Raw genomic sequence first — 22,480 nt, 5'->3', positions numbered from 1 at the left:
GGTGGACCACATAATATATCTTGATCTGCTAGAACTGTGCCCTATATTATTGTGCAGAATTCATTCTGTAAGAGTTCTGCATCAAGGTCATGCCAAGATGCCGACATTGTTAGATCTCTCCGAAGTAATTAATACCATTGAACACTGATTTATTAGATTGTCTGTTGCATGTGGTTGAGGATCAGACCTTGTCTAATGCTGGTTGGCACATCTTGGCTGGTCTTCTTAGCAGTGCAACAAAGAACGATTAGCTATCTGGGGGATCGAGGACTGTCGTTGGGGTGCCACTCGCATTTGTCACCATTCATGTTCAATGTGAATGTGCAGTTGCCACATTAGATTCACAATTTCACTGACAATATGCATCTTATCACTAATATGGCAAAGAATGCTTCATTATATCTTCTGCAATTCCATAGCATTTTCGTGGTGACACAATCATGGAAGGCTAACTGGTTCCCCCTGATGGCACTAAAACATAGCTGCTTCTATATGTATCATCATATGAGATCCACGTTACCAAGCAGTAGAACCACTATTTAATGATTAAGCAAACTGTTATGCATACAGATACTAATAGGATTTCCATTGATTCCATATTGATATGTGAAAAAATACAGGTTTCTCATCTTATTACTTGAAGCTTTTGGCCTGTTGGGGGCGTGGCTACCACCTGAAGAAGATGGCCGCATAGGAAGCAAGCTCCGCCATGCCCAGCTCTAAAAATGGGCTTGCCTGATTCCCAAAAGGTTGCAAGGGCTCCAACTGAGGGTTTCAGACCTGCTCGGAACTCCTTGCCCTTGATGTGAAACTGAAGCGCCACCAAAACACCTCCAGCAGACTCTGCCTCGGAGCGATTGCACTCCACATGGAATACAGCATGCGGCCTGTCTGACCTCAAAAATGCCGAGGTGAAGACAGAAATCAACTGAAGGGCTCCAACTCCTGCACAACCACATCCACAGAGGATCTAAAGAAGCAGAGCTGATCCTCACAACAATGGTCTGGTAGAAATCTGACCTCATGATTACAAACAATTAGTACTCAGACTAAGCACTAACAGTCTAAAGTTAGCTGCCTGACCTTAAAATGGCCATCACCAATACACGGTGCTCCCTCTAGAAGGTTCTTTATCCTGCCAATGAAAAACTGTCCCCTCCAAGGATACAGTAGATTACTTATTACACAACCTAGTGTGTAGGTGAAGAGTAGAGTAGGTGCAAAGCGTAGGTCCAGAAGAGTAGGCGGAAAAGCAAACCTGACCCTCAGAGCTCCTACACCTCTGAACTGACTCTGAACCAACAGGGCCTACCGGAACCTCCTTCAGCCGCAATTACCACAGATTATAAGTGTCTACACGCCGTCCACATAGCAGTACGAGACGCAGCAATCAAATTAGGCACACCTTTATAGAGGCAGTATACCATCTCAACATGTCTGAACAAAGGGCACCTGGCTCTCAGGAACCGGGGGTGGTTTAAAGATCAAAAACCTGCTCAAAGGAGATCTAAGCAAGAACCCTCCACCCGACTCACCTATCAAACCGAAAACGGACAATACTGCAGTGTTGGACTTAACCAAGCAAAAGCGTGACATGCTACATATCCTAGCACAATCTAAAAAAACACCACAGAATCCACGCAAACGGATCTCTCATGTCTGAAACAAGACATGGTATCCCCAAGAAACAGAGTCACTGAGGTAGAATCATGTCTAAACCACCTGGATGATTACAAAAATAACTCTGCCAAAACAACAACAATCACCATGGCAAGATTGAACAGACTGGAAAGAAACATCACAGAGCCAGAAGATAGAAATTGGAGGGGCAACCTGCAAATTCTTGGTCTCCCAGAGGGAGCAGCGAGATAAGTGCCTTACTCTACCTCATTCATAGAAAAATGGATTGTTCAGGTGCTAGGGCTAGACTTTGAAATAACTTGAGCACAATGACTACCCACCTTCTTAGCGAAGCATCAACAGCCCTTATTTTCAGATCCTTCAGACACTTGCATACCGAGGAAATCCTCTAAAAAATAAAGAAGATACAGGAGACCAAATGGCAAGACTCCTCCATCGGGACTACTCAAGATTACTTCAAGGATACCATCAAAAGAATGAAAATGTTCCTATCTCAGCGCAAAACTCTTAAAGACATTTCCATACAATTCTCCTTCAGAGAACGGGCGCAGCCTAAAATGACCTACAATGGTAAATCCACCATATCACCAATATTCAGGACCTACATATAAAGTCTCAACTCTACATCACCCTGTTCTACAAGATGCACACAATGTTACTATTCTTCGATGTTAACGCTAATCATCACTAACCAATACTAACCACCGTAACTTGTACATTGTGTTGTAAGCCTGTGTTAAGATATAAATCTTGGGTCCTTAACATCTACTAGCTACAAATGCAGCCAATTTCTGTGCTACACATCATTGTGATCCTAAAATTCCCCAAATATCTAACTAAACCAGATCAATATATGATAACCAGCCATTAACAACTTGCTTTATTAACAGCCTCTTACTCCCTACAAATCCAGACCCACAGACCTGACTTTGGCCAACAGATCTTTGCTGGTTACAACAGAGATTTACCACCTTCTAACTTCGACTTATCTAACAACCACACCTCACACCACAATTCCACAATATTGTGACTTCAGTCAGGTTCTTGCATGAAAACTGTGTATTTGGTAAACATAATAAACCTACATTCCTAGCGCGCATAACACTCATTTTTTTTTTAATATATTGTTTTATTACCATTTTACTTACAAACATTTATAATTCCGGTACTGCTTTCATTGTTTGTTTCTATGCTCATATGTGTTGCTCCTTATTACATCTGGAATTATGAACCAAAAAAGAACTATTTCTTGGTAACGCTCTTGATTGGGATGATTCTTGGGCATGCGAACATTAAATATTCATAGTCATTTATTATACCAAGTACCTATCCGGTTCTATGCAAAACTATTTACACGATGGTGACATGAGGTGTCTGTGCTACGTTGTGAGGGAGAGGGCCTGTTGATACTAATTTATTCAGTTCCGTGTTATTCCTTAATTTCCGAGTCCAGCATTCTAGGGGGCGGGGTCTCTACATGTGTTTTATGATGTACTGGTACCATCATACTCACTCACCTCTAAGGTCTGTTGTGTTGTGGTGATATCTGATTCTTTCTTTCTGCGCCTGCTGTGTTGGTACATGACCCGCATCTACTTTCATTATTTGTGCCAGTGTACTACCGTACACTCCTTCCTCTCTAGTTCTAGACTATGGGGCGTCAGTTGTCTCTCCGTGAGTTCCCATTTCATGGTCTCCTTGTTCCCACTTATCTAATATTTCCTCTCAGTCAGGAGCAATGGGTTTCAAGCATAGTCCCTTCATTTCCTCTCGTCTCAGCACCTGCAGCTCAGCCCTCGCCCACTTTGTGACATTCCTTCTCCAGATCCTTAGAGGAGGGCTCTCAGAAGATCTCCATCCAAGGGCAATCTGCCTCCTAAAAAGTACCAAAGCTAGGTCTAGGAATCTAGCTTTTACTGATCCGGCCGCTGCTCCGATATGCAGTCCCATCAGGCATACCAATGGGGACTGGTCCAGTTCTAACTCCAGTCGCGCCCCCAGTTTGTCCAGTACCTCTCCCCAGGCATGCCGGATCTCGGAGCACTGCCACAGCATGTGGTCCAGATCCGCATCCAGTTTGTTACACCTGGGGCATGTTCTAGTTTAGTTTCCGTAAATGATGTTTAATCTATGTGGGGTTAGGTACGTCCTGTGTAGGTAATTGTATTGAATATACCGTAAGCGTGTGTTTCGTGATACCGTCTTGGGGTAAGCTAGTGCTCTCTTCCAGGCCGATTCCGTTAAATCTTTCCCTAGCGTTTTTTCCCAACATTCCCTTAATGCCTGTAAGGGCACCATGGAGCATTCCACTTGGGCCTTATATAATTTAGCTATCAGGTGGGTTTCATCGCCCAGTGTCAGGAGGTGATGAAGGCGCTTGTGTACCTCGGGTTCCGCGTTGATGGTGTACCAGAGTGACTTTATGCGGTGTGTCAGATATTGATACAATAGGAACCTCCCACCTGGGACATTATTCCTTTCGTTCATGTCTGTGAAAGATCTCAGTATACCATCCTGAAAGAAGTCTCCAATTGTCTGTACTCCGGCTCGTGTCCAGATTCCCAGCCCGTGGCCCATTAGTGATTTATCTGGCGAGTCCTGCACCAGCACTGTTAATGGCAGGGCTGGTGAATAAGCTACTCCCACCCCAAATCGTCGCGAGCAACGCTTCCAGCAAAATGTTGCAGCCTTCATTAGGACGCTTTCCTCTCTGTGTGCCCCACCTCGGGTAATCATGTGTGCCAGTATCTTGCCTACATCCTGCACTTTGGTGTCAGTACATCTATCCAGTCGGCCTCTTCCCCCCAGCCATCCGGCTGTCCACTGAAGTTGACAGGCCAGATAGTAGAGCTCAAAGTCTGGTACACCCAGACCCCCCATGAGTAATGGTCTAGACAGAACAGTCAGCGATGTGCGTCTGCGGCCTCCGTCCTATACCAGGTCCCTGAGAAGTGTATTTAATTCATGGAACCATGCCAAAGGCACAGTCACCGGCAGATTAGCAAAGAAGTAGGGAAGGCGTGGGAGCATGATCATCTTAGATAGGGATACCCTAGCTGATATAGTTAGTCTGAGTGATCTCCAGAATCTCACAGAGGATTGGAGCGAGCGCAACGCTCTACCCAGGTTACCCTTGCGAAGGTCTTTCAAATCATGAAACACCTGTACACGAGGTACTTAAAGGTGCGCAGGGCCCATACCACATCCTCAGGGCAAGAGGAAGGTCGCTCTCCGCCCGCTGCCATGGGAAAGACAAAGGTCTTACCTCGGATCAGGTGGAGTCCAGCGATAGCACCAAAATCATCCAATACTCTCAATGCCCATGGCAAACCGGTCTCGCCATTTCTCAGGTAAATTAATACTTCGTCCGCATAAAGTGAGATGATGTGTTCAGTCTGTCCCCACTCCACTCCATGTCCTCTACCCTCCATCCAGAACCGGGCCGCAATCGCTTCGATTGCCAGAGCAAACAACAGTGGGGATAACGGACATCCTTGTCTAGTTCCCCTGTGTACAGGGTAAGTTTCAGAGATTATTTTACCCATCCCCACTCGTGCAAGGGGAGTCGCATATAGTAGGTCCACCCAGCGCACCCAACCCTCACCCATCCCCATCCGGAGCATCACCGAGCGTAGGAAGTCCCATCGTAACGAATCAAAGGCTTTTTCAAAATCTATTGCCAATAGCGTCGCCCCATTGGGTTTCGCACCTTGCGGCATATGTAATAGATTAAACAGGCATCTCAAATTTAGGAAGTTGCTTCGCGCTGGAATAAATTCATTTTGGTCTTCATGTATTAAATTGGGGATTTAGCTAAGCAGTCTGTTGGCCATTAGTTTACTCAAAATTTTAAAATCACAGTTTAACACTGACAACAGTCGGAAGTCTGTCACTGAAATCTCACCTGTGTCTCGTTTGGGTAAATCAAATCAAATCAAATCATTAACATTTATAAAGCGCGCTACTCACCCGTGCGGGTCTCAAGGCGCTAGGGGGGAAAGGGGGGGTTATCGCTGCTCGAACAGCCAAGTCTTTAGGAGTCTCCGGAAAGCGGAGTGGTCCTGGGTGGTCCTGAGGCTGGTGGGGAGGGAGTTCCAGGTCTTGGCCGCCAGGAAGGAGAAAGATCTCCCACCCGCCGTGGAGCGGCGGGTGCGAGGGACGGCAGCAAGTGCGAGGCCAGCGGAGCGGAGGGGGCGGGTGGGGACGTAGAAGCTGAGGCGTCTGTTGAGGTATTCCGGTCCCTTGTTGTGGAGGGCTTTGTGTGCGTGGGTGAGAAGACGGAAGGTGATCCTTTTGCTGACTGGGAGCCAATGCAGGTGTCTCAGGTGTGCGGAGATGTGGCTGTTGCGGGGTACGTCGAGGATGAGGCGGGCCGAGGCGTTTTGGATGCGTTGCAGGCGGTTTTGGAGTTTGGCGGTGGTCCCGGCGTAGAGGGTGTTGCCGTAGTCCAGGCGACTCGTGACAAGGGCGTGGGTCACGGTTTTTCTGGTGTCGGCGGGGATCCAGCGGAAGATCTTGCGGAGCATGCGGAGAGTGAGGAAGCAGGCGGAGGACACGGCGTTGACTTGCTTGGTCATGGTGAGAAGAGGGTCCAAGATGAAGCCGAGGTTGCGGGCGTGGTCTGCGGGGGTCGGTGCGGTGCCGAGGGCCGTGGGCCACCAGGAGTCGTCCCAGGCGGACGGGGTGTTGCCGAGGATGAGGACTTCCGTTTTTTCAGAGTTCAGCTTTAGGCGGCTGAGCCTCATCCAATCTGCGACGTCCTTCATACCCTCTTGTAGGTTGGTCTTGGCGCTGGCGGGGTCCTTGGTGAGGGAGAGTACAAGTTGGGTGTCGTCGGCGTAGGAGGTGATGATGATGTCGTGCTTGCGTACGATGTCGGCGAGGGGGCTCATGTAGACATTGAAGAGTGTCGGGCTGAGCGATGAGCCTTGAGGTACGCCGCAGATGATCTTGGTGGGTTCTGAGCGAAACGGAGGGAGGTAAACTCTTTGGGAGCGGTTAGCGAGGAAGGAGGCGATCCAGTCCAGGGCCTGGCCTTGGATCCCGGTGGAGCGTAGGCGGGTGATTAGGGTGCGGTGACAGACGGTGTCAAAGGCAGCCGAGAGGTCGAGGAGAATGAGGGCGACTGTTTCACCGTTGTCCATCAGGGTTCTGATGTCGTCTGTGACTGAGATGAGGGCGGTTTCCGTGCTGTGGTTGGTTCGGAATCCGGTTTGTGAAGGGTCGAGCAGGTTGTTGTCTTCCAGGAAGGTGGTCAGCTGTTTGTTGACGGTCTTTTCTATTACCTTGGCTGGGAAAGGTAGAAGAGAGATGGGGCGGAAGTTTTTCAGGTCGCTTGGGTCAGCCGTAGGTTTCTTTAGTAGGGCGTTGACTTCAGCGTGCTTCCAGCATTCGGGGAAGGTAGCAGAAGAAAAAGAAGAGTTGATGACGGTCTGGAGGTGCGGGGCGATGATGTCGTCGGCTTTGTTAAAGATGAAGTGCGGGCAGGGGTCCGAAGGGGCGCCGGAGTGGATAGAGTTCATGATGGATTTGGTTTCTTCCGTGTTGATGTGGGTCCAGTTGTTGAGGGTGATGTCCGGGGAAGCGGGTTCAGTGGTGTATGGTTGGGTCTGGTGTCCGAAGCTGTCGTGGAGGTCGCTGATCTTGCGATGGAAGAAAGTGGCGAGGGATTCGCACAAATCCTGTGAGGGCGTGACGGCGTTGGCGCTGGCGCTGGGGTTGGAGAACTCTTTGACGATGCTGAAGAGTTCTCTGCTGTTGTGGCTGTTTTTGTCTAGTCTGTCGGTGAAAAAGTTCCTTTTGGCAGTGCGGATCAGGTGGTGGTGTTCGCGTGTAGCGTTCTTGAGGGCGGTCATGTTGTCAGCGGTGTGGTCCTTGCGCCAGGCCTTCTCAAGGGCACGACAAGTTTTCTTTGATTCTTTGAGGGTGTCAGAGAACCAGAGAGGTTTTTTGGTGTTGGTCTGTCGATGCGTGCGTTTGAGGGGAGCAAGGTTGTCAGCGCAGTTGGAGATCCAGTTTGTGAGGTTGAGAGCTGCGTCGTTGGGGTCGGTGGTGAGGGTGGGTTGGTTGGCGGCGAGAGCGGAGAAGAGTTGCTCTTCAGGGATCTTGTTCCACTGTCGATGAGGGATGGGTTGAGTGCGGAGGTGGGAGGTCTCGCGTCGGAATGTGAAGTGGACGCAGCTGTGGTCGGTCCAGTGTAGGGCAGAGGTGTGGCTGAAGAAGACGTGTTTGCTGGCGGAGAAGATAGGGTCGAGCGTGTGTCCGGCGATGTGGGTGGCGGTGTTCACCAGTTGTTTGAGGCCGAGGTTGGCGAGGTTGTCGAGCAGGGTGGTGGTGTTGGGGTCGTTGTTTTGTTCCAGATGGAAGTTGAGGTCGCCTAGGAGGATGTAGTCCGGTGAGGCGAGGGCGTGCGGGGAGATGAAGTCGGCGATGGCGTCGCTGAAAGAGGCGCGAGGTCCGGGAGGACGGTAGACGAGGGATCCTCTGAGGGTGGTCCTTGGGTCGGTGCGAATCTGAAAATGCAGGTGTTCAGCGGCGAGGGGGGGGTCTTCGGTGGAGGTGGTGACGCTGATGGAGTCTTTGAAGATGATGGCGACACCTCCTCCTACTTGGTTGGTGCGGTCTTTTCTGGAGATCTTGTAGCCTTCGGGGATGGCGGTAGCGATGTCTGGAGCAGAGGAGGCGTTCATCCATGTCTCCGTGATGAAGGCGACGTCCGGGGCTGTGGAGTCCAGGAGGTCCCAAAGTTCAACGGCGTGCTTGTGGACGGAACGAGCGTTGATCAGGATGCACTTGAGGTGGTTGATGGCGCGTGGGCTTGTGGTCGTGGTAGTTGCGTGGTGGAAGATGCGTTTGCAGGAGTTGCAGGCGAAGGGTCCATGGGTGCGTTTGGGGTGAGCTAGGAAGCAGGTTTTGGAGCGCCCTGGGTTGAGGGCGTGGAGGGTGGTGGGGTCGTAGCGGATCAGCGGGGCTTGGGGGAGCTGGGGACCAGGGGTCGTGGCGCTGGGCGTGGGCCAGGCGCGGACGGGCGCAGACGGGCTTGCCTCTGGCGCGCCTCCGGCGCGCCAGCGGCGTGCCCGCTGCGCGCGCCCGCTGCGCAGTCGCGCAGCGGGCGCCATAAGAGGTAGGAGGGGGGGGGGGTCAGCTGGGGGCGAATGGGAGCTGGGGGGCGGGGGCGTGCAGGAGGTCGCGGCGGGAAAGCGCGAGGCAGGGGGGGGACAGGTAGAGTGAGAGGAGCTGGGGGAGGGGGTTTAGGGTGGAGGAGGGTGAGTGTTAGGAGGTTTGGAGATTAGGGAGAGAGATAGGAGTAGGGTTGTGAAGATAGGGGAGGGGGGGTTGTAGAGGTGGGTGAGGGAGAGAGGTAGAGTGAGAGGATAGGGAGATAGGTAGTAGAGGGGGTGGCGGGAGGGGGGGAGAGATAGAGAAATAGATAGAGAAAATAGATAGAGAAGTCGATAGATATGGAAATAGATAGATAGACAGATAGATAGGTAGGAGGAGGTGGAGAGTGGGGGAGTTAGATAGTGAGATAGGGAGCTAGAGAGATAGGAAGATAGGAGGAGTGAGGGAGGTAGATAGCGAACGGGTTAGCTAGGGGTGAGAGAGGGGGAGGCGAGTGAGGGAGGGGGATGAGGAAGGAGCAGGAGGGCAGGCTCGGGGGAAGAAGACGGAGGAGGTAGAAGAGCCGAAGACAGGAGAACAGAAGACAGAAGAACAGAAGACAGAAGAACAGAAGACCGGAAGAGCAGAAGACAAAAGAACAGAAGAACAGAAGACAGAAGAACAGAAGAACAGAAGAACAGAAGATCGGAAGAGCAGAAGAACAGAGAAGAACAGAGAAGAACAGAGAAGAACAGAGAAGAACACAGAAGAACCGAGAAGAAGAACACAGAAGCACCGAGAAGAACAGAGAAGAAGAACACAGAAGACCGGAAGAACACAGAAGAACAGAAGGGAAGAACAGAAGAACACAGAAGAAGATTGCAGAGGGGGAGCGAGGAGGAAGAGACAGAGAGGAGGAAAAGAAGCAGGAGCAGGAGAGAAGGTGAGTGGCGCGGGGCAGGGCGAGGGGCTGGGAGGAGGGGGGTACTTACAGTTAGGTGGGTCTCAGGAACACAGGAACTCGGGAACTTGGAGGAGCTGCAGCGGCAGGGGGAGCGACCTACCCGTGGTAAGGGGACCACTAGAGCTTCCCTCAGTGACCCTGGTAGGGAACCCCGCTGGAAAGCTTCCGCATACATTTCAACTAGTCTGGGTACCAGCAGTACGGAATACTTCTTGTAGAAGTCCATCGGAAGCCCATCCGTACCCGGAGTCTTCCCCGCTGCTAGTTGTGCTAGGGCCTCTTTTACCTCTTCTAACGTCACTGGTCCCCCCAGACTATACCCTTCTTTCTCCGTCAAAGTAATCAATGGTAATGCGTTTAGGTAATCATTGAACCTTTGGATTTCCAGATTCTTTGGTCGTCTATATAGGTAGATGTAGTACTCTCTAAAGGCTCCATTAACCTCATTGGGCGTGTACTTATGTAGTCCCTTCGCATCATTTATGCTCACTATAGGCATACCCTCTCATCCTGGTCTCACCAACCATGCCAGCATCCTACCCGACCTACCCTCCTCCGCTTGTATTGAGGTTAGGTATCTCTGTGTGTTGTGGCATCTTAACTGTTCCACGGTCTTAGCGTGTGATTCTTCTGCCTCTTTGAGTCTATCGCATTCTAAGGTAGTTCTGTTCTTTTTCTTTTCTTCTTCGTGGATGATTTTCTCTAAGCCTACTAACCCACGCTCTAGAGTGCGCATAATCCCAACAGTCTGGCTCATGCAATGACCTCTCACCGCAACCTTTAGTGTCTCCCATTCCACCCCTCTAGTCGATGCCGAACCCGAGTTGGTGGTAATGTGGTCTGTAAGAAAGGAATGTAGTGTCTCCCTGTATACTTGGTCCTTTAATGCAGCTGGGCCCAATCTCCATAATGGTATAGGGGGTCTGTCTCTAGTTGCTCGCCATGTGCAAAGTAGTGGGTTATGATCGGACAGGGTACGCCCCAAATATTCAGTGTGGGTCATGTTCTGCGCTATAGCTGCCGAGCAAATCACCCTGTCAATCCTGGTGTGTAACTGGTGCAGGTGTGAAAAGTAAGAGTAGTCCCTATCTTGCGGATGTTGCGCGCGCCATACATCCACCAAACCCTCGCCCTGCATCCATTCCTCAATGTGTTTAGCTATCTTATGCATTGCTGCTCCAGCCAATGGTGGGGTGGAGCAGTCCAGCTCTGTGTAATACACTATTAATGTCCCCTGCTAATAGCAGCTCCCCCCCCCCCTTTGGCCCGTGAGGTGGCTCGATAGGCGCTGCATAAAGGGTATCTGGTCCTGGTTAGGCGCGTAGATACTGCTAATGGTGATTGTAACTCCATGTAGTCTACATTCCACAACTACAAACCTGCCTTCTTGGTCTATGTCCACAGCTTTGACCTCAAAGGGGACTCCTGCTCTCACCCATACCAGTGCTCCCCTAGGGTAAGCCGAGTACTTGGTGGCACATATCTGTCCCCTCCATCTTTGCCTAAGTTTGTCTATTTCGGTGGTGGTAAGGTGAGTCTCCTGTAGCATAGCGATATGCACCCCGCCGCTTCAGGTATGATAACACTCTGTACCTTTTAGAGGGTGATCCCATTCCCCTGATATTCCAGGTCAGAAAGTTGTATTCAGCCTTGCTAGATTAATTAAGGTGAAATTGAGTCCTTTCGTGCCCCCTTGTACCTCATCCCTCCCTTCCCGTTGTGTAGGATTGTGTAGAACGTTCTCAGTGTTTCTGTCACCATCAAGAAAATACAAACGTAAACCCCAACTCCCGGACCCCAGGGCGCCTCTCAAAGTGTAGGTTGCCCATAAAACATTGCAAAAGTGAAGCAATAACAACAAGTTGAATAAAGTTCTCGCCATCCTGTCTCGTGGCCGAGAATCTAGTAGGGGGGTGGGTGCGTGTCCGTCGGGGCCTCATTCATATGACACTCCTCACCTCAAGATCAGGTTACAAAGTTACTAAACCCAGCTCGTCCGCCGTCTGTGGGGTCACCGTGGGTGCATCTCTCGAGTTGCCGGAGCCCCCCCCCAGAGGACACAGATGCACGATCTGAATCTCCACTACCGCTATCCACTGATGGGGCACCCCCACACACGGACGCCGCTGCGTCAGTGCGTCTATTTTCGCCAGTTCCTTTTGGGCTGTGGTTGGTCTTGCCCGAGATCTGTTTCTGTTCCCCTGTCTCCTCTGACCCCTACGCGCATAACACTCACAATTATTTTGGTACTCACATTTCCAAATCGTCCATGTAACTTGGGAGACCAGTCTCTGCTGGTAATATATCCACTCTATTAATGAGAATCTGTTAAGCTATTTATCAAAATTGACCACACTCTACACATAACCATAACACATCTCCCCACAACATACTGCAGTTTAGGAACTAAAAACACCACACAGAACAATCCTCCTAGAATCTCACATTGTTGGATTATGGCACCTACATGCAACACTTTGAGTACAACTGAAAGCCATTACTAATGTTTTCAACTTAAAAATGTATTTTATAATATTTGACTTTTTCACAAATGTTTTGAATTCATGTACAAAGGTGATGTTCTACAGTTTATGAAATATGGCTACTATGCAATCCATCTTGAATACAACAAACTTCACTAATAATGTTTGGAACTTAATCTTGTACTTAACTGTATTAATTGTACTTATTTTCATCACAAATGTTTAGTTTTAAATTTGTACTTATTAGTACTCATCTTTCAGCTCATGCACACTTTACCTCAAGACAACCAACACTCAATACAACCACCTGGCGTGGCTCTCTGCCCTTAGTTTCAGGCTCATCCGCTCAAGGCCTCCATCGCCCACCCTTCAATTAATTTTCGCATGTACCCCCATAGGGTACCGAGGCACATTCTCACTTAGTTTTTGTTAATGCTTTACTGAACACTCTTTTCTCTTACTACCAATTTTCTTTCCTTCTACTCTCACCTACCCTATCTTCTCTCCTCGCTACACCTCCCACCTTTCCCCACTGCTCTCCTCCCACCATCCACCTGTAACACAACAGCTCTCCACCTTACACCGTCCCACCTTACTCCTCCCCACCCCACTCCCACATGACCAAATGCTTTCGCCAATTTACTATGGACACATCTGGCATGCTCTGAAAGAAGCTTCTTTATTAAAGAACACCTCCGTTAGAGATCTCTCATGCTCCCCAGCTGCTAACATTTTAAAAAAACGACCTAATAACTCTGAGGGCAGGTGTCTCATTATCAAACTCCTGAAAGACAACACTGAACTTTTAGTGGTAAATATCTATGCCCCCAACAACTACAACCAATCCTTTTGGACTAATCTTAGCAAAGAAATTACTCTCTTTTCCCCTCAGTGCAGAATCATAAATGAGGGGTGATTTCAACCTACCATGGGATAGCACCCTACATAGAAACTCAGCTTGCGTCTTTAAACCCAAAAAATCCCACAAGCAAATGTTAAACCTTTGAAAAACACAAAAATTAGCATTCAAGGAGAATGAATGATCTTCTCACAGAAGAACCCAAGTTTCGAGAAATAACTAGAGAAGAGATTGTACATACAATTCAATAGGAACTCAGGAACTAACCCCCTAATGTTATGGCATGTCCTTAAAACCACCATCCGAGGACACATGATTAAGCTGATGTCTAAAAAAAAACAGGCAAAATAATTGGGCCCTAAACACAATTGAAGAACAGATAAAATTGATAGAAAAAGATTTCAAGCGATCCGGAGACAAATCACAAATAAACCTCCTAACTAAATTATAATATGAATACAACACGATTCTAACCAACAAAGCCCATTTGTTGACCCAAAGATTCATAGAGATAAAAAAAAAAACAAAAAAAAACAAAGATAACTTCCTTCATTAACAACCTCAGCATATCTTCCACTAACAAGGAAGATATTCTAGCTACCTTCGAAAATTCTATTTCACCCTCCATTCAAAATCAAACAAACAATGCTTCCTACGAAACATACTTAGAATACCTTAACAGAATAAACATTACAAGGCTAGATGATTCTACCAAACTTGCACTAGAAAGTCCTATTTCCCGGGAAGAAATGACTAACGCTATTAAAAATGTAAATCTGCAAGAATTGATGGCTCTAACAAACTCGCACTAGAAAGTCCTATCTCCTGGGACAAAATTACAAACGCTATTAAAAAACTTAAAGGTAAGAAGGCACCAGCCCCAGATGGCTTCCCAGCCTCATTCTCCCAAACATAGGGAACATTCTGGATATCTCGCCTATCATATCTATTTTCCCACTCCTCATCCACAGGCGTCATCAAAGGACCTGCTGCAGAAAAAACAACAGTAGTTATTGCTAAAGAAGGAAAAGACCCCGCCAACCCAAAAAATTATCACCGATATCCCTATTAAATGTGAACTGTAAAATATATGCAAAAATACTTGCTCTCCATCTGAAACCTATCCTCAGGTAAATAATACACCCCTCACAATCGGGTTTTATCACAGTTAGATTTGGCACATATAACATCAGACTATTCAACCACACTATTGAGAAAACACATCAACCTAATCAGCCTGCCTGTGCAATAGCACTAGATGTAGAGAAGGCCTTTGATAAGATGTCATGGTCTTTTCTCCACGCCACTCTCACCGTCTTTAACTTAGGCCCCTCCCTAGTGAGAATGATAATTGCCCAGTGCAAGGAACCCAAAGCAGATGATATCCTTTTATTTATTACTCAAGCAGACCTTGCCAAGCCCCACATCATATCTACTATCAACAACTATGCACATGTATCAGGTTACTGTCTTAACAGCGATAAGACAAAAGCCCTCCCTCTAAACGTCCACTGCAACAGTTCTTCCATCGCCAACCATGGCCTTAAATGGGCCCCAAATAAAATACCTGGGCTTCTGGTTCACCCAAACCTCAGAGAATCCATCACCTACAATGAAACAGTGACACTACACAGAATCAAAGATACCCTGGAAAAATGGTCCTGCAGATTCATCACAAGAATAAAAACCATCAAACTATGATTTCTCCACTTGTTAACTAGTAATCAGCATGTCCCCTTCATACCTCTCAGACTCCTTGTTCACCAAAATAGATGCTCTTCTCAATGAATTCCTATGGCAAGCCCAAAACACCCAGACTCTCCCTTAAAAAACTAAGGGCCTGATTTAGATCTTGGTGTGGGGAATGCTCCATTAAAAACATAATGGATATCCTGTCCGCTGTATTATGAAGGCATAATATGCTATGGAGATCGTAATACGATGGACGGGATATCTGTCACGTTTGGGACGGGATGTTCGTCACGTTTGTGACGGAGTAATCCCACCGCCGGGATGTAAATCAGGCGCTAAGACTTCCCAAAAACTGGTGGCCTAAACTGACCTTATTATAGGAGCTACCAACATGCCTTCCTCGCAAGACAAGGAAGCCTCTGGCTCTCTACCTCTAGTACCACTTCCCCATCTTGGCTCGATATTTAAAAAGAGCTTGCAAAACCATTCTCCCTCACTTCTCTAATCACCACCAAGAAAATAAGATTGGCCCACTCAGTATCAATTCTGTCAAGCATAGAGCAGGCCCTCCGCAAGATTGATAACAAACTCCACACTAGGCACAACGAAAATCTTAAAATAGACGGTAAGATACTCTATCTGGACTACTGGGCACAAAAAGGCATACTACTGGTAGGTGATCTCATTACATCTTCAAAACACCTACCTTTCTCCCAAATTGAAGCAGTTTTAACTTAAATTAACTAGACTTCTACCACTTTTTAAAAATCAAGACAGCAAAATCGAGACACAAATCACCCAAACATCCTGACTTACCTGTTATTTTACAGACATTAGCCAAAGGAGGCCACAGGGGATCCAAAATCCATTCTCTCCTATCTGCTACAAGTTCCACACTAACTAAATCAATACAAAACAAGTGGGAATCACTCCTACTCCAGTCTTGCAGCAACCAGAAGACACCATTGAACTGGCCATCCATATAGACGAAACTTACCTGGATTTGCCAAATTAGCTAAACTTGGTTTACAAACCTTGGATAGATGTTGGAGTTGTGAGAAGGCACCAGAAGACCTGAATAATATGCTACTGGAATGCACCTTCGCTACGAAGTTCTGGACCGAAATAAGCAGAAGTATCTTGCAAATCCTACACACAAACTGAATGCCCACCATAGCTTCTATCTCATTGGGAATCCTTCCCCTGACACACGCACACTGCACTAAACAAAGAAGACCGCCTTATATGGGACATCCTAGTATTTATGGGCCAATAAACCATCCTTTTTGAGTGGAAAGACTTATCCAAACTCTCACCCAACACTTGGTGGGTATGGGTTCAATTCAATGGAGGTGCGGATAACTCACTAAATGAATACTTGGACACTTCCTCTAGGAGGAAAGACAAAATCTGGTCTAAATTAAACTCTTTCATCTCAGATAGATCTTCACAATAGCCTCCTTCCCATCTCTTCCACACACACCCTTTGCCACCCCTTCCCAAACCTAATCCTTCCTATACCTCAACCGTCCATCCCTCCCCCACCCCACCCCAACTCTTTCTCCTCCCTCCTCTACTCTGTCACTCATTCTCGCTTTTTTCCTACTTCCATGCTAATTGCAGGGATGTTGCACACTACTTATCCCATGTTAAACCACTAGTACATATCCTCCAGTTCACCTCAATATAAAAAGCTAGAGACATCCGTCCTATACACAACCATACACACCCACTCAATGAATTCATGTGTACCTCCAAAACTAACTTGTTCAACCATCGCAATTCTACATTTACTTGTATTCTGGACAACCCATTATGTTTATGCTTCTTTAGGTTTAATTTCTGTGTTGTTTTCTGCCAATATTAAAATCTCAATAAAATGATTTTGAAATAAAAACAAAGAAGCCTGTAATCCAAAACCATTAGGTGACGATTGTTTAGCTTGGCAGGCTAGGCGAGCGCAAGCAAAAAAACCTAGACCACTGTAGTGCCCTTTGCAGAAGGCTATCCCGGCATCTGCTGCTGTGTCCATAGATGGCACATAACCAAGTGGCAGGTACATGAAAACAAAACTGCCTTAGGGGCAGATGTCACTTGTAGAGCAGGTCCTACATTGGCTGCTGGTCAAAACACATATTTCTTTTAAAATTTTACACCTGACATTGTGACCTGCACAGAAATGTCCAAGGTGACATAAAGGACAGAATAAACTTTTGTCAGCCGTCCAGGTTTCTGTGTTCACAAGACTAGTGTATCTTGAAAGAACCTAGCTTAAAGCATAGTAAGTTAAGAGGTGAGATCATACAAGGTAGCTTTGAGATAGAGTATGCGGTCAGAAGAGATCAGAAAGACTAGCAATCTGATTTTTTAGAAAGAAATGTCAACTTTATTATTCTAGGGCCAGTTACGTCTCCCTTGATTTTCAGCACTGGATTGCCCATATTTGCTCTTTATTACAATGGAATACTAGAATGGAATAAAATAATTGAACAACATCTCATTAAACCAAGCTGTGGTGTCCACACTGTTCAGCGTGACAGGGAGCTCATTGGTACTGAACACAAATAAATGTAAAATGGATTAGCAGGGCATTATGTCCCTTATCTATTATGTGCCCAAGATTTCTGTGTTACATATAATGACAGTTTCAATCGCATGTAGATGGCAAAAGCATACCTGGTGAATTATTATGTTGATTCAAATTGATCTTCATTGCAGATTCTACTAGCCCCTTTAACAATTTCATCACGGCTGAGAGCCCTGCAGGGACGGTGATAGTGTACTTTAAAGAGGTGGGTTTGATATATTTTAAATAAATTCAGAGACTTCCTGTGTAGTTTTAGACATGAATGCAAATTAAAATGCATATTGTGCAAAGTATGTTAGCACATATTGGGCAGAAAACGATTTATCAATCTTCACAATGTTGTTTCTCATGGAGGACTACATTTCCTGGAAGAAGCTAGCTACATCGTCACAGAACAATTGGATGCATAAAGACAAAGTAGTCCTCATATGAATCAAGTAATAGACGATCCCTTTGAAGGAGGGTTCTTGAAGTTTTTCCTCCCCCAGTATGCAACTTTCTCTATATTAACTGTGGTGTGTTAACCTCCTAAATTGCTTTAAATATCACCATGTTTGTGCTTGTGACAATCTGAAATGTAATACAGCCCATTGCGAAGGGCTATGCTGGTTGTTAAAGGCCCTGAACCAGGGCTATAGGCTCAAAGCTCAGGCAAGGCCCTATAATGAGGAAAAGGGTAATTAACAACCAGTAGAGACTGAGGCAGTAGGGCTATAAGGCTATTAGAACATTTCACCCACTAAGAATAGAATGTTCAAAATTGAAAAGGAAGAAACATGAATACAAACATTAGAATGTTGGAGCTCCGGGCTTACATCAGTCATTATAAACCCAGAGCTACTCCATTGTCTTTAAAGGAGCTCTCAATATTTTCTGGGCTAATAATGTCTGGTATAAGACTTCTGCTCCAACATTCCAATGTTTGTCTTTCTGTTTCTCCCTTTTTAATTCAGAGCATTCTTCTCTCGATCAGTGTACTGTTCTAATAGCCTTATAGTCCTTCAGCCTCAGGATTTAGTTGTAGTTAAAGGCACTGTACATCGTATGGGCCCTCACCTTTGGCTTAGGCCTATAACTCGCGTTCAGGGCATTTAACAACCAGTATAGGCTTCAGTGGGCTATAAGGTTATGGGCTGTATGTACAAAAGCATTTTTGCAGCCCGAAATGTGTGGAGTCACAGAATCGGCCCGTTCCCAACCACAAAAATGCTTTTACTTAAGCACAAAACACAAATTGCACTTCAGTAACATGTTACCAAATTGTAATTTGTGTTTAGGGATTCGGTATTTGGAAGGAGCGTGTTTGGGGCTTCTCTTCCAAATACCGAATTACAGTGCTATGTATGAATATTTTGCACCCAAATTACGGTTGCAAAACCCTCATTTTTGACTGACACACCACAGGATCCTTTTCCCTTGGTAAATGTTGAAACAAATATTTTTTTAAAGCAGGTAGTAGTCCAAGGGACCACTACCTCTCTTAAAAAAGAAACATAAACGTTTCTTTTTATTGTTGAAACACACCTTGTTTTCCTTTAAGAAAAACAGGGTGCATTTCCACTCCCTCCCCCCCCAAAAAAGATTTTTTTGTTAAAATGCAATCCCAGACATGGTTGTCTGTTGAACCCACCAGGCCACCATCCCGGTGATGGCTGCAATTCCTAATGGGTTGCTAACTCCGACATTAATATTCATGAGGTAGGTCGATTTGCGACCCACTAGGAATCAATAAATGAAACTCAATGTGTTTCATACATTAGGAATAGCAATTTCCAAACTATGATTCGTAGCAAATCTTAATTAGGTAATCGCTAGTCCTAAAATGTGTGCATATGTTTCTATATTACTGCACCAGCATTCCATAAATATGTCTTTTCCCTCACTTTTCCCACTGCATACTCCGAAGGAGATGGGAGGCACAATGAGAGAGAGAGGGGCTGTTGACCACTGTTGCTTACCGACATTGTGGGGTCGTTTACAGTTGATGCAGTGCTGTTCACCATGCATACCGGGGTACAGCTTACCTTTGCTTCCTTGCTGCCCCACCAAGAAGACTTCTTTGGCGTTTCCTGACCAACATCTGAGAGAAAGATGCGACGCAGAGCACCGCTGTTTGTATCAAGCAGCAAGATGACATTACTCTGCAAAGCGAGAACATTATAGGTTTCAGCTGTTAGCCTACAGGGCGATGCATTGGGATTAACATTGTAACAAAATGGCTAAAAGAGAACTTTTCACAGAAACTAAAACAGATATTATTCTGGCCAAATCATAATGACAAGTATTTGATTCTATCTCAGAACTGAACGCAAGTACTATGTTTTAAAATTATCTTTATTATAGGCAGAAATAAAATAGGTAACCGTGAAAAACGACCTGGAAAAGTCCAGAAACTAAAATCTACGAATCTGTAATATACTTGCACCAATGCAATCCACGTGTCAGCTATAAAGTTCTCTGGCTTTGCAGAACAACCTTTTTTAATGGTGTTGGTGGCAGAGACTGATTTGTATATGATTGCTCCCTTCTTTAATGGCACAACGCTAACCAAAGAGGAATAGAATGCACCCAGGTGAGCCACTCGTAAAGACTGATTCGACATTGATTTTTCTGCTCTCTAAACCCGTGGATTAGATTTGTTTCAATGTTTGTGATTGTCTATAACTGGTTCGGTATAATGAATAACTGAAAGCCATGTACACTGTTGGATCCTGCATTGGTAAAACAAGTTAGCTTTAAAAAGTGCTGAGTGCAGTGCATAGAAGGTATGGAGAAGTGAGTGTCCCACGGTGTGACAAGGCACAGGTATTTTATAACTTTGCCCACCTCTCTTGGTTTTATAGCTATGCATACCTCACAGACCTTTCTGAACAGGCTACCATGGATGCCCGCAGAATTTGCGTCTGACTTTTCTGCTACAAGGATAATTTGTGGCTATATGCAGTCCACAAGGTGGACAGCACTGGTGTGTTCAGCAGTAAACCCTTCTGAAATGGCCCCCTCTTCAGCTGGAACACACTGCCTTGATCTCACTCTGGCTAGAGGTGCAAAATATCCAGAGTGTTATCAGGCTGAGTGGGCTCTACCAGGCTTGGGTCAGGAGCACATGCACCTCTAGCCTGCTCTCTCCCACACTTTCAAGCATTCCACACACAAGCATTTAGTCAGCCTCTTCGGGCTAGTGGAACACTGGCTTTGCATCACAACTTTCACTACATACCAAAGGGGAGTAGTAGTACTGGGCACAGCCTGATAAATAGGAGCAGCGAGAGTATGAAAGAATGCGAGGGAGCAGAAGGAGAGGGGGAGATAATATCAGGTATATATGGACTAATTCAGATTTTCAACTGGGTCTTCTTCAGGTGTCATGGGCCCTACGTATAAAAAAAGAGTTATAGTTTAGATTTGACTACATGATGTCACTTGCATATGGAAGACAAAGCACTCAAAGTACCTCACACTCTCTACTGTATCTCACAGTTGGTGGAAGAAGGAAATGCTTATAGGTCAATAAATGATTTCAGTGGCCCACAGACTAATTGAAGGAGTCATCAACAGACGAGCAACAATATGGTGCAGTAACTGTTTAGAGTATGGCCAAGCACTGTGGAGGTTACTTTAAAAGTGCTCCCAGATAAGCAGAAAATGCTTTTGCGTACAATCCCTTGCAAGAAGTATTCAGATTTAGGGTTCAAAGACTTAGATGCTAGGACATTCTCTCCTGAGTTATGTTTAGTAATTCTATCAGAACTAAAACAAATACTCCAACTGTGTTTGTCTTTCTTGGGTGCATTGATCAGTGATATGCAACTTGAGGCTGAGGTAGAAATACCACTTGCTGATCTTTAAGAAACAATGTGCTCCCTTGTGTTCCCTCTTTTTCACTCAATGGATCATGCTGGTCATGCAACAGGCAGGTACACTTTCAGGTCGAGTCCACAAAAGGGTGCAAAATGTTCAGCTGGCACGTCGGAAAACATAATCAAGGTGGTAGGCTAGTCAGGCAAGCCTGCTGATCATTTCTATTTTAGAACTATTAATTGCATTGCTTGATCAGTAGTGAGTTAAACCCTCGCGTCAGGTGCTGATACAGGAAGCAGGTGCTCATTGCAAAAAAAAAAACAAAAAAAAAAACAAGCAAAAGTAGGTTGCACATCGAACGTGGAGGTAATACCTAACATGCTGTTTGCCGGCACCAGAGTAGCAAAGTTAGTGCTAGGACCCAGAATGGCAGGTTTGTAAGGGCTAGCAGAGAACGAGTGGTATGATGGACAAGCAAAAATCGCTTTTTAAGACCAGGGAAGATGTCTCAGTATGAAGGACATTGGGAGGGGAAGCCAAACAGCTAAACCTTTTTGTGTCAAGGCCAACACTTTCGTAACTAGACATTTTGATACTCGAAGCGGGCAGTTTTCTTCATTCTGCTGAATTCAGCTGTCCACTTTGTTGATAAACCTCAATATTCCACCGTTGATGGTAAGGCCATAAGAGATGCATGTCCTGATGAGTTAGACCAGTGGTTCATATGTTTCATTTGAATGGCGGTATAAAATTATAATAGAAAGGCCATTATCCTGCAATACATTTGCCGACTAATTCTCCACTGGCTTTAGAGAGCTTTGCTGCACTTTAAGCGTGGGGAGACCAGTCATGGATGATTTGCAGCGTATCATTTTCAGCTGCATGGTGCGGAAAATTAATAAAGTGCTTGTTGAAGAGACAAGTTCATGAGGACTCTAAAGTCCTTCCTGCTTTTATTTTGCTGATAGGTGCCATTAAGATGTGCTTGGGACTGCCATTCCAAAGAGTGTTAGGTGGTCCACAGTGGCCAAGTGAAAGACGGTTTAATCACAAATGAGGGACGCACTTCCATGCTAATTCAGGCTTGTTGCTACTTCTATCTTCTTCCTTCCTGTTTTGTTTCTTTCTTGCCTTCCTGCTAAAACCAGTAGTGACTCCATCTGTGAATGGCAAAACAAACGATAGCAATGACAAAATGAGCACATGCCCTGTCATTAGGTTCCTGTTCCCCCTTGACTGTGTCTGTTCTCAATCCACATCTTCTATGCTAGGGATCAACACTCTACTGTGTGGAAGAGGTATGATTGTGGCACTGAAATAGTAAAGGCACATAAGTAGTATCCTCCAGCCAA

At 46.1% G+C, this 22,480-nt stretch overlaps 1 protein-coding gene across 1 annotated transcript in view; it reads right to left on the bottom strand.

The window, feature by feature from the left end:
* VWA8 (von Willebrand factor A domain containing 8) overlaps positions 1-22,480 on the bottom strand; it is a 1,423,713-nt gene that overhangs the window by 568,184 nt on the left and 833,049 nt on the right. Inside the window, exon 30 of the mRNA XM_069205432.1 lies at positions 19,352-19,468. Coding sequence (XP_069061533.1) covers positions 19,352-19,468 — 117 coding nt within the window. The remainder of the gene's footprint in view (positions 1-19,351; positions 19,469-22,480) is intronic.

The sequence above is a fragment of the Pleurodeles waltl genome, chromosome 8 (assembly GCF_031143425.1).
Source record: "Pleurodeles waltl isolate 20211129_DDA chromosome 8, aPleWal1.hap1.20221129, whole genome shotgun sequence".
Taxonomy (NCBI): Eukaryota; Metazoa; Chordata; class Amphibia; order Caudata; family Salamandridae; genus Pleurodeles; species Pleurodeles waltl.
Note: the sequence above shows the minus strand (reverse complement) of the source record. Positions and strands in the feature narration are given on the sequence as shown.